Consider the following 19,946-nt stretch of genomic DNA (forward strand, 5'->3'; position numbering starts at 1 on the left):
AGTTAAATTCCAACTGCATTTGAAAGATAATACTAATTTAGAACTTCCCTAAAAAAGGTGGGGCTTGAAAATGTCTTCAAATGGGAAAATAACGACTATTAGTTGTCAAATCGACTTTAGGGCTATAGAGCCCAAAAATAATAGTCTTGATTTTCAGAATTATTGTACCAAATGGTCATACGTTTTATGCTGCGCAAAGATTCAATCAGTTTAATCTTGGCTATCACAAGAAGTGGGTTATTGATGTAGACAAATGCTCATGTACCCTTTACAACTATTTTCATGTATGTTATTACCAAAGTAGAAAAAAGCCAGTCATTCACTCAATAGTGTCTGACAGTGAAGTCTAGCAAGTAAACGGGTTTCCTTGCATAATTTGAATATGAGGACACTGCTAACGTTTAAATTTCACAGATAGGACATACATGACATATTCATAATTCCTGCAAAGTTCTACATAATTTGAGGTTGGCTGCAAAAGGGACATAGTACCTTTAAGATGAGCTAATATTTCGACAAAATGTTTGAATTGTCCATTAAAATTATAAGAAACTTACTTACAGTCAGCCCAAATCAAAGATAGATAATGATTGATCAATTCTGCCTCGTGAATCGATAAGGCAATCTGGCTCAAAGTCTCTGATCATTGTACGGTTTTTTTTTTTTTTTTAACCATCGCCCGTATTGTGGAAGACAGAATACAAAACCAATTTCACTGCATTTTGCAAACCTATCAATCGTCATTGGAAACAAAATGACGTTTCGATAGCTGTACTTGACAGGCCTTAATGGGTCAATGTTTGATTGCAATATGATTGCTAATCAAACGTCAATGTAATTACCTCTCTAATTAGTGCTTTACGAGACTCATTTTATCGTCCACGCTATCCTCTCTATATGATTTTTTGCCTATCTCTCTTTCACCGCTCCACTCAATTATTTCTTAAACAGTCAATTGTGCATATAATTATGACGATTCCTGTTTGTTCTATGTATAATTTAGGTCACTAAACATGTCATGTTGAAACTTTAAATATGTGGGATGATGCATATAAAAAGTAAATGAACATCAAATCTAATTAGGCATGATCCACAATTTGTTTGTAATTTATGTTTGCCATGTATTCAGTTACATTACAATGAACCAATGAGGACGCCAGCTCAAGCTGCGATCATGATATGACGACCCCTTTTTAGGTATGATTTTATATGACCATACATGTTGAAATTTCATATAGATGTGTGATGATGTACAGTATATGGAAAATAAATGAACGTCAAATCAAGTCAAACCATCGATCAACATCAGGCCTAAATTGCACAGTTTTAGTTTAATGTCGTCAACTGACCGATGAGGATAATGTGTGAGATGTATGAAAAATTTCCGCATATTGTTTTCTTCTCTTTCTAATGTTTGGAGATCTATCTTATTCGGGGAAGGATTGCTCATCCTTGGCTTGAACAGATCATTATCACCAATGTGTTTCCCATGTAGTAAATCACGATTCTGAGTATTTTCAGTTGTCATATTTCGTAAATGTCAAGATCAGTTGTGGTATATCTGTATCGTTTAGAATATGCACTCTCCCCGAAGACTATAACGAGGAAAGCAAGGATTTAGAAAAGCACAGCCAAAGAAATGACGATGTCGAGAGCATTAACCAGTTTGTAACATTGCTGATATCTTTACTGTGTTCAGTTGCGGTAGTTGAGTCTGTTCTATGGTCGGAAATCGTAGAGAACACCAATCTAACATGAGAGACTAGAGGAAATGCTGAACAATTGTTTAGACGACTTCACTAGTGGTCATCGGGGGAGGCGGATCGACGGTATCGTCACTTTCGATCATGAATAAGACACAAACGATGACGGAACAACGTGTTATTCAACTCTACAACTGTTGATTATGGTCTATCTTTCGAAACCCACGTAGGATTCGGTGAGAACACGATCATTTTAAACTTCTCCTGGTGCCCGATGGATTGGTCATGGTTGGTCATTCTACCGCTCACCTCAGCAATCACAGGAATCGTAGGAAACTTCCTGGTGATCGTTGATCTTTTGCATCGCAGAATTAAAAACAGATCGACGGATACCCTGATCGGTGGACTGGCTTTTGCAGACTTCTTTACTTCGGTATTCCTCATTCCCATCCCTCGGCCAGCGTACATTCCTAAGACCTGGTTGAGTGAGGTCTTATGCGGACTTGTCTTCCCCCAAATCCTACTCTGGGCTTCCATAACGGCCTCAGCATACCGCCTGATGTCTATATCTGTAGAACGGTACATTGCAGTGGTCTATCCTCTTCATTTCAAGCGCCTCATCACTCGACGTCGTGTCTCGACCCTCATTGGTTTCATATGGGTCCATTCCGTCTTATCTCAACTGTTCACTTTCTTCTCTTATACTGTTGACACCTTTACCAACAAGTGCAAGGAGCAGTACATAAACCGCTTGACAAAAACCATTGTAGCTTTCAATTGGTTCTGCCTCCTCCTCGTTGTCCCTTGTCTCACCATGCTAATTACCCAGGTTCTAATCGCTCGCAAGCTTACTCGCCACTCCAACCACTTTAAAAGCGTGACCAACAGCCTCAATGGAAAACAATGCCATCTTTCCATATCGTGGCCAGAAATCGCGTCCTGAAGATGATGCTGGTCGTCATCCTCATCTATCTTGTCTGTTGGACTCCGAACCACATTGCATATTTGGGTTATAAAATCGGTTGGGTTCCTGAATCTTACATAAACAGCCATCTCCATTCAATGCTTACAGTCCTGGGCTTCTACAACTCCTGCGCGAACCCGATCATCTACGCAGCGAGGTATCCCGAGTTTCGAGAGGCTCTCAAGGAAATGCTCACTTGCAATGCTTCCAAAAGTTCTAAACTTATAAATAAAGAAATGTCGTCGAGATAAGCACCATCGGCGGCCAAATATAGCCAAACTTGAGGATGTCATCCAGCTTTGGAGAAATCTTAAATTGAATAGGTATCTATAATTTCTGCGACTGATCAATTTTTTGAAAATGTACAGAATAAGGTAACTATATAACTGACAATACTTTGTACTGTTACCACCAGAACGTTAATTTATACTCATGGTACTACCCCCATCAAAGTAGACCTGGTGACAGGCTAGTTATCATGTCCAACTAAATGCAGATGAACACATTTTCATTTTGAGTTATTTTACAATACAGACATTCGCAAATTACAGTGCATAAAAGTTCGAATGATATTCAGCTTCAAAAATTAGATGTTTAAAGGACTATAATAACTTTAAACTTGTATAGCGCATAATAATTTCAACTTAATTCTTTATGCGCTTTACATTATAAACTTGGAGAAAATAAAAAAAAAAATACTCAAAAATAGAAACACTACTGGAATGCAAAATAAGCAGAGTTCTGGTTTTGACGAAATTAGTTAATGTCTCTAGAAAATAATTCGCACCATATTATAGTGTTCAACCCTTAATTCACAATTTAGTTTGTCTTTTGTTTTTGTTTCCTTAAAAGTACTATGTCCCATTTGCAGGCCCAAAAAACGAAAAGGTTAAATCCCAACGGCATTTGAAAGACAATACTAATTTAGAACTTCCCTATAAGAAAAAGGGCTTGAAAAAGTCTTTAAGTGGGAAAATAACGACTATTAGTTGTCAAATTGACTTGGGAGCTATAGAGCCAGTAAGTAATAGTCTGATTTTAAGAAGTGGATTATTTATGTAGACAAACAAATGCTCATGTACCCTTTACAGCTCATTTTATGTATTCTATTACCAAAGGTGAAAAAGGGCTAGTCAGTCACTCAATAGTGTCTGACAGTGAAGTCTAGCAAGTAAACGGGTTTCCTTGCATAATTTGAATATGAGGACACTGCTAACGTTTAAATTCCACAGATAGGACATACATGACATATAAACAATTCCTGCAAAGTTCTACAGAATTTGATGTTGGCTGCAAAAGGGACATAGTATCTTTAAGCTATGAAACTTGCTAAATTGGTTCCCATTTTTAAGAAAGGGGATTCGCTACAGTTGGGAAATTAAAGACCAAATATCTTTATTGAGATGCCTATCTCAAATTCTTGAACAAATTGTTTATTTTCGAACAGGTGATGTTCTCACTTCATGTTATTTTGTATACGATTCGCAATTTGGTTTATGAGCAGACTACAATAAAACACATGTTATCGTTTAATTGTGTACGTTAGTCAATAAGGAGCATGTTCCATTGATACATTCGAAAATACGGTGGGGGTGTTCCTGGACTTATCCAAGGCTTTTGATAACCATCATATCCTGTTTTACAAACTCTCAAACTATGGAATAAGAGGAAAGCCTCGGAGTGGTTTAGGAACTACCTCCACAATAGAAAACAACATATAGTTATTGATGGTGTTTATTCAGGTATTAATTCCATCATAAACTGCGGTGTACCTCAGGGATCAATTCTAGACCCAACATTGTTTATTATTATATATATATATATATATATATATATATATCAATGACTTCTACAGGTCATTAAATATTTTGCAGACGATTCTAGACGATTCTAATATTTTCTGTTCCACAGATAACCTGAGATCTTACCCACAACAATTGGTTTTGAAATGAAAGCTATAACAAATTGGAGCAGAACTATTAAATTATCACTTGATTTATTGAAAACTAAATGTTGTTTAGTAATATAATGGATAACTTAACTAGAAAATATTATTCTTGATATTGCTGTTAGTAAAAGGGTTTCTAATACAAAATTCTTAGGAATGATATCTCGTTTGAATTATGACATTTTAGTAGGGTGATCACAATGCCTGTGCACACAGTCTGCCCCATGCACACACACACACCCACACAACAGCAGTCAGTTGGTAGAAATAGCAATTTTTGTAAATTTATTTTTAAAAAAACTGAATATTTAAAAAAAATTATTTCACATACAATTCTGTGTAGTTTCATTTTTATAGGCACGTGGGAAATATGTTAAATTATTTATTTAGAATATTGTCTTTTCAACCATGTGTGACATGGCCCGCTGATCGCCCATTGTCTTGCATTGTTATTCTGCGTGGTGTAAATGTGTTTTCACCAAGTGTTTCACTCATTGAATCAAATTGTTGTTTACACTCAAGATAGCCACAGCTGTACTGGGGTCACCAAACTTTTTGTTACTCTGAAATTCAGTCCCTGTGGAATGTTATGGCATGTTAAATGGTTTCTCGGAAAATCGTCATAAATTCTGACATCTTTTAAAAAATACAAATATTATACTGTGATATAGCTGAAAGTCTGCAAATTCTTATCACATGATCTTTTTTCTGAATAATTTGTGAAAGACATGAGGAAATGGCTGTGACAGTAATCCAAGTAATTTCCATCGCCATATTTTATTGGCATTGCAAAAATATTCGGAATTTAAGGTTAATATTTGGTGTAAATATGATCTATGAATATATGATTTTAAAAAATGCCAAAAAATGAACGGTTTGACTTTCCTAATTTGCATAATGAGTGCACGAATATATAAAATAAAATGACCTCATTGCATATTTGATGAATATTCATGATTTTTTAATATTTCAAATGAAATACATTTCCATACCTGTCTGATATATATAGGTTTCACTGACGTATTATGTTCGGTTTTGATTTGATTACATATACGCATATTAATTAGGCGGACTTAGTTATTTTCACAACTTTTTCATATCTGCAGTTTCGCAAAAATGGCAAAAATTACTTATTTTGTTGGCTTCTGTTTTCAAAACGGTAATAGATATATGAATTTTCTTTTTTGTATATTTTACCATAAAGATGATATTTTAGTGTCTGATAATTTAATTTATTATTTGTGTCCAAGAAAGTGATGAATTCAGTTGTCAACTTTGTCGAATTTTGCCATTTTTGCCAATTTTACCATTTCTGGCAGGTTTTCCGGTAATTTTGCGATATCAAAAATTTGTATAAAATCACAACGCATTGACCGATTTCAATTTTGTTTTTGTTTTTTGAAGCTTTTATAAAGCTTGATCATTTACAATCATCAGATAACATGTGTTTGTTGTAATTATTTTTGTTGTGCTATACCTAATTTTAGCGTGGGGCAACTGTGCAGGCTCGTTACTGGACAGAATCTTTAATACTTCTTCAGAATTTGTTTTTATTATAAATCCTACTTCTTCAGAAAAAACAACAATACGTATTATCAGTCATTCAGACTTTCGATGACATTCAGATACACTATTTTATTTTTGTTTACTCGAACAAAATATTTAAGATACGTGATCTGTTTTCTATGTTTGGGGATTTGGGGAATCGAGTCACCGGAAGTTCTTTTAGCAACGTTTAGGACAAAATACCGAATTACACAACTACGCCCATCATTTCAGCGGGCTCCCATCAACTTCTAAAAATGAGAACCCTACTTGCTTATATAAATTTTACTTTTAAGGGACCCAGACTTTGGACCACCCTTCCGAAGCGAAAGAGAGACCGACTTTGGAATACACTTAAACTTTTTTCTCTCCATAAGTAAGAAGAATGACCCAATCGAAAGCTATCATTTGTAATGAATATTTGTGTCAATCATTGATGTTTGCTTTTCATCTTGCACCCTAGCTTTTAAGTAGGTTCACTTTTCATTTCCGTATTTATTAATTTACAGAAAATTCATTCATATTATTAATAACTATGATTCAATATTATTTATTTTCATATTACTTAAAGAAACGTTAATGTTGCGTAAAATGTATTGTAATTTGTAAAGTTTGAAATAAGAATAAAAAGGCAATTAATCAATCAATGTAAGAAATTGTAGGTCTAAAAGGCTTTCTTAAAAGTATCGAGAGAAAAGATATGTCTAATGGTAATGGGTAGAGAATTCCACAGAGCAGGAATTGATACCATGAAGGAGACGTTTCCGTGTGTATTCATGTTTACAGGGTGTACAACCAGAAGATGTTGTGATGATGATTAAAGAGTACGTACTGGAGTATGTTTATGAATAAGTTTTTATATAATAGAAGTAACACGGACTTGGAATCACAAAAGAAAAGTTGTAGGAAGACATTGTTTTAAATCAATTTTCAAGATAAAGTTAAGATGTTCTTCATATTTCCATAAAAAGATGTATGCAACACACATTACAGCCTACAAATAGAATAAAGATTTAAATAAAATACATATAATTTTTACAATAATAATACTAATTGTCATCGTTATCATAATAGCAATAGTAATAGGAATAATAATAATCATTATAACAATATATTTTAAAAAATACCGGTGCTGAATAGACCAACGATTCTGTTTACTTCTTGTTCTTGTTCCTCTCGTTATATAGTCATAAGTTTGTATTTCATTATTTCCTCTAGTTTAATGCTTTAGGTTCAATATGTTAATAATGTATAGATATATTGTACCTTCTTGTATATTCGTATTTGGATTTGCATGTATAGCCCCATGAACGTCATGCCTGACGGACCTGGTGCGCTTTTTAAGAAGCCACAATTATTATTATTAGTATTCGAAGTATAATGTATGGTAAACATCAAGATGTTACGAGGGAAGTGTATATATGACAGGGCAATATAAAAACCATGTAAAATGTGAGGAATCTAAATAAAAAGCAGAGCTCGTACAAGATCAAACACAATAGAGTAGTATTAGAAAGTCTGATTAATGTTCAGTAAAGGGCGTAGAGGAAAAGCAGTACCAAATTTAAGAAACGTACAGGGAGAACAAACCTCGGAAAGTGTAAAACCTTTGGAAATGCATGTAGATTAGCTGAAACTATTGATCATCAATTCCAAAGATACTTAAAGAAGTGAAACTAAACGAAACTAGATATTCGTATCTGGAGACAAGTTCTCATAATTCATATGTGTTACGTTACCACACTCTTTAAAACAGTATTGTTTTCAAATACTATAAGCAAAGCAATCTACCTCCTTTAAGATACATTAAGGAAGCTGAAATCTATTTCCTTCTTTTACGCATCCATTTTGTAATCAATTTATTATCTATTTAGGGGAATACTGTAAGTTACACAACAAGAAATTCCATGCGTAGAATTTCGTTTTTAAAAGGTCATATCGTTTGGTGATAAACAGATCCCGCAATCACTATGCTATGATCACTATATTTCGTTTAAAAAAAGTTGTTACCACATCTATTTAGATTACCCATCAGGATCTCAAGGAAATCGTTTTTTCCAGTAATCATTTATTTCAACCACCTTAAAAATATATTGAGAATTATATCCCTATCTAGTATCTCATTGCACACACGTCACACACACGTCATACACACGCACACACACATGCGGGCGCTCTCTATCTCTCTCGTTCTTTTTCTCTTACTTTTTCAATTTCTTTTCTCTTTCTCTTTCTCTCTCTTTCTCTTTCTTTCTTTCTTTCTCTCTCTCTCTCTCTCTCTCTCTCTCTATTTCTCTCATACATATACACACACATCCTCACATACCCTTCTTTCCCTCTCTCTCCTATTTCTCATTTTCATAATTATCTCCACCTGTCTGCATCATATAATCGCACATTCTTGGAAGGGTATATAATTTGTAGTTTTTTGCTGGCACAGTGAAGTGCTTGAATTCAAGCTTCGTGCCAGGGTCAGAGGTTTTGGATATTTTATAACCTGCTCAGTAATTGTGAAAACCTGCATTCTTCAAATGCAATCGCCTGTTCTAGCTCTAGAAAGTTCAGTCAAGCCAGTAAAGATTAAAAGCATGCCAATTTGTTTTAATTTTGAATATAACAACTTTAGACATTTTCTCTTTCTCTCCCTCTCTCTCTTTCTCTCTCTCTCTCTCTCTCTCTGTCTTTTTTGTCTTACTTCCTCACTTTCCTTTCTCGTTCTCTCTTTCTCACTCTCTTACTTTCTCTTCATCTCTCTTTCTACCTCTCTCTCACACATACACGCACATACACATACTGAGATCAGGTTTCAGAATGAACAACATGTATAAACGATATCCTCTTAATAATATTTTATTACTTTACATTAAGTTGTAACTTACACATCATTTATCAATTTCATTCGCTATCTTAAGAAAATATGTTATCTCTCTTAAACATTCATTGTTAAGTTTTAACAATACTAATATTGATCATCAATGATAAAATTTGTATATACTGTAATCCAGAACTATCCATTTATTACGACAACCCTTATTTGGAGCATGGACACATAAAATGAAATATTGATACTGATGAAGCTAGAGTGCGTGAACAAGATATATCATTTCATTATACATGTTATCCATTCATTCATACACCAATTCATATATCTATTCATACATTGTTTCATACATCAATTCATACATTAATTCGTACATTAATTCATGAATTCATTCATTCATACATTCATTCATAGATTCATTTTTAAATTAATTCATACATTAATTCATACATTAATCCATACATTAATTCATACATTAACTCGTACATTTAAGTTTATACATTAATTCATACATTAATTCGTAAATGAATTCATACATTAATTCAGACACTAATTCATACATTAATTCATACAATAGTTCATACATTAATTCATACATTAATCCATACATTAATGTTACTACAATTCCTTGAATGAATGAGCGCCTTAATTTTCATGGTCGCTCGGCTAAAGCCGGGATAATAATATGATTGCAGGGCCCTCAGGGAGAACAATATTGATACTGATGGGGCTGCCCTGGGTTAAAAAAACAAACATTATAATTATTATTATTTCTATTATTATACATGTTATATTTATTTCATTTTATGCTTTACATTTATATCAACATAACTTTGTAGTTTTATAATACTGAATATTGTTTTACCCATAGTAATTCATTTTTGACGCCCAGATTGAAGTTACAATATAAACTGTATTCATACGAAAGGGTTATTAAACATCCTAGTACGCGCTACGAAACATTTCAAGGGACATTTTTCTTATTAGAACGAGACGGCCGTCATTGTTCATACAATCCTGTCTTAAACCGCTTGTGAATATGAAGAGTAAATGGATTCATCAAAATGCGTTGAAATGAAAGAATTGCTTCATTTGTGATTCTACTTTTCAAGGTGCGTTCGAGTAAATTTGAAATAGTAAAAACGTACATAATCATTGCAATACAGGATTACTTAGTCTGTTTAAGTCACTGTCGCAGACGAACAGCGATAAGCCTCGTACGACAATGTGTTAGACGATGTCGTAGTAGAAAACATTTACAGAATCAGGTGGTACATTTGCATTTATACGAAAATTCTCAATATGCTATTTCTCGCGCTTATCAAAGACGAGGTATCTAGGAAAAGGAATTGCTCAAAGAATATTATGTCATTGCACTTTCCTAAAAGTTAAATTCCTTTTTTATTTCTAACATTTCAGCTCATAACGATATTGAGGCTACCCCTGCTTAGAGCCGACGGCCACATAGTCATATTGTCACATTCTTCTACTCGTTAGGGATCAAGTCATTAGTTTTGAGATTAATCGTAAGATATTTCGTCAATTGATCAAAGAAATATTCCTGTCCCCTCACGTCCTCAGTCCAATGAAGGTAGGGTCTGCCGTCACTGAGATACAACCTCGCCAAGAAAGGTATCTCATCATCTGGGATGTCTTCGATGAAGACCACGACTACGAACTCAGTCTGAGTGTCACTCACGTGGTCCATCGCGGTGCGGAACTTGAGCATGAACCACCGATCGCGCACGGCGGCTCTGCTTAGTAGAATGATGGTCTTGTAACTCCGGCTCACCACGTAGTCAATCGCATCCAAGTAATGCATACCCGGCACGAGGTCTTCGTCACCAAAGACGTTCCTCTCAAACTGCGGGAGTCTTTCTTCGAGAGTTGGTAGAATATGTTTGCGAGCCCACTCTTCGTCGTCGTCGTAGAAGATGATATTCATGTCGAACTCATAATCATTGTGGTCTCGAGCGTCTCGCATCTCGTTATACCCAACGGCTGCTAATTTCAAGAGAAAGACTTTGTACCTTAACTGCCATCGATAGTGATGGACGAGTACGACGATGACAACGAAGGACATGATGGCGAGGGAAGTCAAAGAAAACAGGGCAATATTATTTTTAGGGCTACAAAGCGTTTTGGAATCAAATTTAAACAGCGGTTTTTGGCGAAGAGGCTCTAAAGACGCTGACGAACAAATAGTTTTCTTTTTGTTCACGAGTACAAGTGGTCCGCTAATCCAGGTAAGAAGCCAACTTAGTTCACAATTGCAGTCAAGTGGGTTCCCTGAAAGATCGACAAATGTAAGATTAGGCCCAATCCGTTTGAATGTACTTTGGTTGAGTCTTGTTAATTTGTTTTCCGATAAGAAAAGTGTTGTCAGCCTGCTATTGTTCAAAATTAGGTTTATATCGAGGTATGTCAAAAGGTTATTATTGAGATCAATGTTTGTCATTTGTCCAAAATTGTTGAATATGTCAATAGGAAGTTGCTTTATTTTGTTTCCCCTTAAGTTCAGCACCCGAAGGAATTTCAACGCCTCAAAGGCTAATGGATGAAGCAATGAAATTTCACAGTCTTCCAAATTGAGTTTTTGTAGAGCAGACAGTGGTTTAAATGATAAATAATCTACCCTATCATATATTGAGCAAATTGAATTTTCACTCAGATCCAAAGTCGTCAGTCTAACCAGTCCATCGAAAAGAGAGATATTTAGAGTCCAAAGATGAAACCTCATAAGCCCGGTCTTTTTGAGGTTCAAATGCACAAGTGATTGTTGATTTTTGAAGGGAGAGAGAATCAAATAAAACGAAGGGTTATTGTTATAGAAAAGAGATTTTAAGCTCGGAGTGACCAATGATGGAAAATCAGCGATATTACATTGTGACAAGTCGATAGTTTCAATTTGTTCTAGTCCCATAAATGATGCCATTTCCAAGGTTGTAAGAAATTTGTTTAAGTGCATGTCTAAAAACGTTAAATTTTGCAAACCGAGAAAAGTGAATGGTACAACATTAGTCAAATGATTACTGGATAGATCCAACTCAGTTAAGCCTATTTTCCATGGACAAATGTATGTGTTTAAATGTTTTATTCTATTAAATTTCAATTTCAAAACCCTGATATCCTGCATGTTTTCAAAAAAATCTGGTTCGATCGTTTCGATATAGTTGAAACTGATATCAAGTAATCTAGTACGCGTCAAATTCGAGAAGACGAATGGATAGAGGGCGTGTATATCGTTCTCAGAGAAGTCAAGCACTGAGAGAGAATGACCCTGCAGCGGATCAAATAAATTCCTTGGAATTTCACTAATAGTAAACGGGAGTCTAAATTGCTCTATAGTCGACCGTGAGATGCCAATGAATATATTTCTCAACACCTTGAATGACAAAGGAAAGATCCCGACCCACAGTGACCTGACATGCAATGATGCGATCACATAGGGATCGACTGAAAGGATAGGGTTTACAGTTAGATCCAAAGTCTCACTATCACATGAAAATTCGAAAGTTTCTGGGGTGAGGTGCGTAAGATGATTTGAAGACAAGTCAACATGCTTAGCCCCGCCACAATGACTGATGTTAATGAAAGTAAGAAGGTTGTAGTTCAGTTTTACACTTTCTAAATGCGGGCTCCATTTTAGCGTATCGTTGGGGAGTGATATCAAGTTTACTAAAGATAAATCTAGAACAGACAGCTTCTTAGCCCACCTAAAGAGCCCTGTGTCGGGAAGAACAAGATGAGGGTTTGAAGACATATTGAGATCCTGCAATTCTTTGAGAGGGTAAAATGTCCTATATTCAATCATCCTTATGTCGTTAATGGCAACATCCAAGTGGGTAAGGAGAGGGTATCTTTTAAACGAAGAGTTTGAGAGAGAGGTGAGTTTGTTGGACGTCATGCTCAGGAATTCAGTGTTTTCAGGAAGATTTTGAGGGACAGAATCCAAATTTCTGCCATCACAATCAGCTGTCTTAAACTCAATGTCCTCGCGACAGGACGATCTCTTCAGATCCCACTGTGTTATAGGAACAGCATCTCCATGCAGGGTTTGGCTACAGAAGAAGATGATCAACGGAAGAAGTACACGGTGTTCGAAAACCATAATGCCTGATTTCGGATTCCCGTCTGAAATAAAAACATATAGGATCAATTTATCTCACTAAGTTGTTATATCTTTCGTTTGTTTGCTGTATAGGCGATTTCACCCTCGGCAGTTTAATAAAACATGCATGAGTGGTGTTCTTCTGAATTTGTGCAATGTTGGTAGAAGAACCTCGTGCTTGTTGTATTCTTCATCTTTATCATCATCATCATCATCATCATCTCTACTACTACTACTACTACTGCTAAACTACTACTACTACTACTGCTGACGCTGCTTCTACTACTATTACTACTACTACTACTACTACTACTACTACTACTTCTACTACTACTACTACTACTACTACTACTACTACTACTACTACTACTACTACTACTACTACTACTACTATTACTGCTGATACTACTACTACTACTACTACTACTATACTGCTGCTACTAACGAGTACTACTGCTATTAGTACTGCTACTACTATACTACCCACACTTAAATATCTTCGAAACGAGACATTTTCGTATTGTTTGAGTTCATATGAGATATTTTTCAGGCTGCAATTTCAACTTAACTTAAGCTAACTTTAATGGCATGAGCTTACCAAACAATGAGGCGACACACTTGACGAGAGTAAAACTGTACCGTTTCAACTAAGGTTCGATCATGGAGAAGAAAACTCTTGAGCATTTTACCTTAACTTGTTCAACCGGCCCAGTAGATTGACGCTCCAAAATAGATCCCTCACAATGATTGGATGGTTTGTAAAATGGAAATGGTTCTGAGCATGTAAGTTCGAAACTATTCACGTTTTAATGCATATCCTGGACGAGAAAAAAGAGATCATTTAATCAAGGTTGTACTAAATAAAGTGTCTTTTATAGTCATAATGCAAAGCGAAACTCGAAACATCCACCGGGGTTTTATTGGTGCCTCCGCCCAGTAGTCATTAGCATTAGGAACGCCCAGAAAATAATATCAACAGGACAGATTTTGATATTTGAACTTACGAGCATAAATTTAATTTCTCTCAGTCACTTTTTCTATTCACATTAAAACAATAATTATGCACGTAATACGTATAGAGTTTCACGGGTAAAATTGTTTAAAGTGGGAGCACTGGGGTATATTGATGAAGGATATTGACTCTCATAAGGAAGATGTTAGGTTCGATCCTTGTTTGGTGCTTACATTCTTAGTCAATGTGTTTTGCCCATGCAGATATGTCCCTCTCGACCCAGGTGTATCAAATGGGTTTCTGTGGCCCCCAGTAAGAGCAGTATTAATACAGATGTGGCTACCCTGTGCAAATAAGACCAAATTATTAATTATCTATTCTACAGGGCGCAAGAAGACAGTAGTGAGCTTGTGTTGTGTACAGGAATGAATGATTTACGGAATAAGACCAACTGAAGAAAATGAGAGGGAGAGAGAGAGAGAGAGAGAGAAAGAGGGGGGGAGAGAGACAGATAGAGGGAGAGAGAGAGAGGGGGGGGAGAGACAGATCAAGGTTGTACTAAATAAAGTGTCTTTTATAGTCATTATGCAAAGCGAAACTCAAAACATCCACTTTGGTTTTATTGGTGCCTACGTCAAGTAGCCATTAGCATTAGGAACGCCCAGAAAATAATACCAACAGGAAAGATGTTGATATTTGAACTTACGAGCATAAATTTAATTTCTCTCTGTCACTTTTTCTATTCACATTAAAACAATAATTATGCACGTAATACGTATAGAGTTTCACGGATAAAATTGTTTAAAGTGGGAGCACTGGGGTATATTGATGAAGGATCTTGACTCTCATAAGGAAGATGTTAGGTTCGATCCTTGTTTGGTGCTTACATTCTTAGTCAATGTGTTTTGCCCATGCAGATATGTCCCTCTCGACCCAGGTATATCAAATGGGTTTCTGTGGCCCCCAGTAAGAGCAGTATTAATACAGATGTGGCTACCCTGTGCAAATAAGACCAAATTATTCATTTTCTATTATACAAGGCGCAAGAAGACAGTAGTGAGCTTGTGTTGTGTACAGGAATGAATGATTTACGGAATAAGACCAACTGGAGAAAATGAGAGGGAGAGAGAGAGAGAGGGGGGGTAGGGCGGGGGATCCGAGAGGGGGGGGGGGAGAGAAAGAGACAGAGAGAGAGTGGGGGTAGGGGGGCGGGTGATGCGAGAGAGAGATGAAATAGGGACGGAAGGGTTGGGAGGAGGAAGAGCACAAAGGGGAGAAGATAAGGAGAAGAAGAACACAATGGAGTTCAAGGGGGGAAAGAGAGATCACGTACAATTCAAATATGATAATCATAATTAGTTTATTTTGGGGAATGAGAGAGGAGGAAGAGCAAGGTTGCGAATTGAGATTGATCAAGAGGTATAAATCGGGGAGAGAGAAAGGGGAAAGGAGATGAGAGATCACGAGCAAGAGAGGAAAGGTATAAATATCATAACAACTTGGTTTTCGTGAAGAAGGGATTAGTTATAACAGGAATCAAGGGACATGGTGTATAGGTAAAAACAAAATGAAAGAGAGAGAGAGAGAGATTGAAGAAAGAAAGAGAGAGAAAGAGACAGAGAGGGAGAGAGAAGAAAAAGAAAGGTGATCATGAGTACAGAGGACGCGCGACATTTACAAATTATCAAAAGAGATCGGACATTACGTAAATCGTACAACCCACTAGTGTGGTGGTTGTATCTAATTTGACTTTTAATGCGGATAAAGAAATAGGCTAACTTTTTTGTCAGAGCAAAAAGCACAACTTTTTATTAAATATTAGGAACTACAGATGATTTCAGTTGATATTACACGGAGCCATATACACAAAAGAACGACTAATCAAGTCCGTTGACAACGCCATCTTCGGCGGCTTGAATGAATTGTAGGAAATAAAAAATAAAATAGAAATAAAAATATGAACTTTGAACCGGCCAGCTTCTGGACTTCTCCCCTTCGTGTTCTTCTTCCTCCCGACCCTACCGTCCCTCTTTCACCTGTATCTCGCATCCCTCCCTTCCCCTCCCCTTCCCCTCCCCTCCCCCCGCCCTACACCCCTCTCTCTCTCTCTATCTCTCTCTTTTGCTATCTCTTTCTCTCTCTCCCTCTTTCTCTCTCTCTCTTTCTCTCTCGCTATCTCTCTCTCTCTCTCTCTCGCTATCTCTCTCTCTTTCTCTCTTTCTCTCTCTCTCTCTCTCTCTCGCTCTCTCCCCCTCTTACTCGCCATATCTCTCTCTCTCTCTCTCCCTCCTTCTATCTATTTTTGTCTCTATCTATCTATGTCTCTATCTGTCTATCTGTTCATGTCTCTCTTTCTTTTTCTCCTTTGGGGTGAAAGTAAGCGTGATACCTGACAAAGAACTTTTTAAATGGTGATAGATAAACTCTATAGTGATCTGACACATCCAAATAACATTTGAAGAATAGGCTTGTGCCTTTCTCCAAAATAATGTACCTTGAATGTTTTTTCCCCCTTTACAAGCATGGTCATCATTTTGTACAGTTCTCTTAAGTGTCCAAATGTTCTGTGTTCACGATTTGTAATTTTCAGTAGTCTAGTTTAATCTAGTATTAAAATTAAAGTAAAATAATGATATGAGAGACATCTCCAATATGCTCCGTTCTGGATACACTGATTTAAATGACATTAGGTTTTAACACCTCAGTCATGTTTTTCCATTATACCATTTCATTATCTTTGTTTACAGATACCCTACTCGATGGCCTTAATGAAGCCTGATTAAGATGAGCTAATATTTCGACAAAATGTTTGAATTGTCCATTAAAATTATAACAAACTAACAGTCAGCCCAAATCAAAGATAGATAATGATTGATCAATTCTGCCTCGTGAATCGATAAGGCAATCCGGCTCAAAGTCTCTGATCATTGTACGGTCTTTTTTTTTTTTTTTAACCATCGCCCGTATTGTGGAAGACAGAATACAAAACCAATTTCACTGCATTTTGCAAACCTATCAATCGTGATTGTAAACAAAATGACGTTTCGATAGCTGTACTTGACAGGCCTTAATGGGTCAATGTTTGATTACAATATGATTGCTAATCAAACGTCAATGTAATTACCTCTCCAATTACTACTTTACGAGACTCATTTTATCGTCCACGCTTTCCTCTTTATATGATTTTTTTGCCTATCTCTCTTTCACCGCTCCACTCAATTATTTCTTAAACAGTCAATTGTGCATATAATTATGACGATTCCTGTTTGTTCTGTGTATAATTTAGGTGACTAAACATGTCATGTTGGAACTTTAAATATGTGGGATGATGCATATAAAAAGTAAATGAACATCAAATCTAATTAGGCATGACCAACAATTTGTCATTTATGTTTGCCATGTATTCAGTTACATTACAATGAACCAATGAGGACGCCAGCTCAAGCTGCGATTATGATATGACGACCTCTTTTTATGTATGATTTTATATGACCATACATGTTAAAATTTCATATAGATGTGTGATGATGTAGAGTATATGGAAAATAAATGAACGTCAAATCAAGTCAGACCATCGATCAACATCAGGCCTAAATTGCACAGTTTTAGTTTAATTTCGTCAACTGACCGATGAGGATAATGTGGGAGATGTATGAACAATTTCCGCATATTGTTTTCTTCTCTTTCTAATGTTTGGAGATCCATCTTATTCGGGGAAGGATCGCTCATCTTTGGCTTGAACAGATCATTATCACCAACGTGTTTCCTATGTAGTAAATCACGATTCTGAGGATTTTCAGTTGTCATATTTCATAAATGTCAAGATCAGTTGTGGTATCTGTATCGTTTAGAATATGCACTCTCCCCGAAGACTATAACGAGGAAAGCAAGGATTTAGAAAAGCACAGCCAAAGAAATGACGATGTCGAAAGCATTAACCAGTTTGTAACATTGCTGATATCTTTACTGTGGTCAGTTGCGGTAGTTGAGTCTGTTCTATGGTCGGAAATCGTAGAGAACACCAATCTAACATGAGAGACTAGAGGAAATGCTGAACAATTGTTCAGACGACTTCACTAGTGGTCATCGGGGGAGGTGGATCGACGGTATCGTCACTTTCGATCATGAATAAGACACAAACGATGACGGAACAACGTGTTATATTCAACTCTACAACTGTTGATTGTGGTCTATCTTTCGAAACCCACGTAGGATTCGGTGAGAACACGATCATTTTAAACTTCTCCTGGTGCCCGATGGACTGGTCATGGTTGGTCATTATACAGCTAATCTCGGCAATCACAGGAATTGTAGGAAACTTCCTGGTGATCGTTGTTCTTTTTCATCGCCGAAGTAAAAACAAAGCAACAGATACCCTGATCAGTGGATTGGCTTTTGCAGACTTCCTTACTTTGGTTTTCCTCATTCCCATCCCCATGACAGTGTACATTCCTAAGACCTGGTTGGGTGAGGTCTACTGCAGACTTGTCTTCACGCAAAGCCTACTCTGGGCTTCCATAACGGCCTCAGCAAACCGCCTGATGTCTATATCTGTAGAACGGTACATTGCAGTGGTCTATCCTCTTCATTTCAAGCGCTTCATCACTCGACGTCGTGTCTCGACCCTCATCGGTTTCATATGGGTCCATTCCGTCTTATCTCAACTGTTCACTTTCTTCGCGTATACTGTTGACACCTTTACCAACAAGTGCAAGGAGCAGTACATAAACCGCTTGACACAAACCATTGTAGCTTTCAATTGGTTCTGCCTCCTCCTCGTTGTCCCTTGTCTCACCATGCTAATTACCCAGGTTCTAATCGCTCGCAAGCTTACTCACCGCTCCAACCACTTTAAAGGCGTGACCAACAGCCTCAATGGAAAACAATGCCATCTTTCCATATCGTGGCCAGAAATCGCGTCCTGAAGATGATGCTGGTCGTCATCCTCATCTATCTTGTCTGTTGGACTCCGAACCCCATTGCATATTTGGGTTATAAAATCGGTTGGTTTCCTGAATCTTACATAAACAGCCATCTCCATTCAATGCTAACAGTCCTGGGCTTCTACAACTCCTGCGCGAACCCGATCATCTACGCAGCGAGGTATCCCGAATTTCGAGAGGCTCTCAAGGACATGCTCACTTGCAATGCTACCAAAAGTTCTAAACTTATAAATAAAAGAGATGTCGTCAAGTTAAGCACCATCGGCGGCCAAATATTGCCAAACTTGAGGATATCATCCAGCTTTGGAGAACTCTTAAATTGAATAGGTACCTATAATTTCTGCGACTTTTTAGATAATGTACTGAATAAGGTAACTATAATACTTTTTACTGTTACCACCAGAACGTTAATTTATACTCATGGTACTACCCCCATCAAAGTAGACGTGGTGACAGGCTAGTTATCATGTCCAACTAAATGCAGATGAACACATTTTCATTTTGAGTTATTTTACAATACAGACATTCGCAAATTACAGTGCATAAAAGTTCGAATGATATTCAGCTTCAAAAATTAGATGTTTAAAGGACTATAAAAACTTTAAACTTGTATAGCGCATAATAATTACAACTTAATTCTTTATGCGCTTTACATTATAAACTTGGAGAAAATTTAAAAAAATACTCAAAAATAGAAATACTACTGGAATGCAAAATAAGCAGAGTTCTGGTTTTATCGAAATTAGTTAATGTCTCTAGAAAATAATTCGCACCATGTTATAGTGTTCAACCCTTAATTCACAATTTAGTTTGTCTTTTGTTTTTGTTTCCTTAAAAGTACTATGTCCCATTTGCAGGCCCAAAAAACGAAAAGGTTAAATCCCAACGGCATTTGAAAGACAATACTAATTTAGAACTTCCCTAAAAGAAAAAGGGCTTGAAAAAGTCTTTAAGTGGGA

The 19,946-nt window shown here is 36.5% G+C and overlaps 1 protein-coding gene across 1 annotated transcript; it reads left to right on the top strand.

The window, feature by feature from the left end:
* The first annotated feature begins 18,186 nt into the window (after positions 1-18,186).
* LOC105444402 (allatostatin-A receptor-like) lies at positions 18,187-19,310 on the top strand. The gene is made up of 2 exons (XM_011678616.2): positions 18,187-18,605; positions 18,956-19,310. Exons 1-2 carry the CDS (start codon positions 18,187-18,189, stop codon positions 19,308-19,310), a joined length of 774 nt encoding a protein of 257 aa, XP_011676918.2.
* Positions 19,311-19,946: the final 636 nt, after the last annotated feature.

The sequence above is a fragment of the Strongylocentrotus purpuratus genome, unplaced genomic scaffold, assembly GCF_000002235.5.
Source record: "Strongylocentrotus purpuratus isolate Spur 01 unplaced genomic scaffold, Spur_5.0 spur5_scaffold_14, whole genome shotgun sequence".
Classification (NCBI taxonomy): domain Eukaryota; kingdom Metazoa; phylum Echinodermata; class Echinoidea; order Camarodonta; family Strongylocentrotidae; genus Strongylocentrotus; species Strongylocentrotus purpuratus.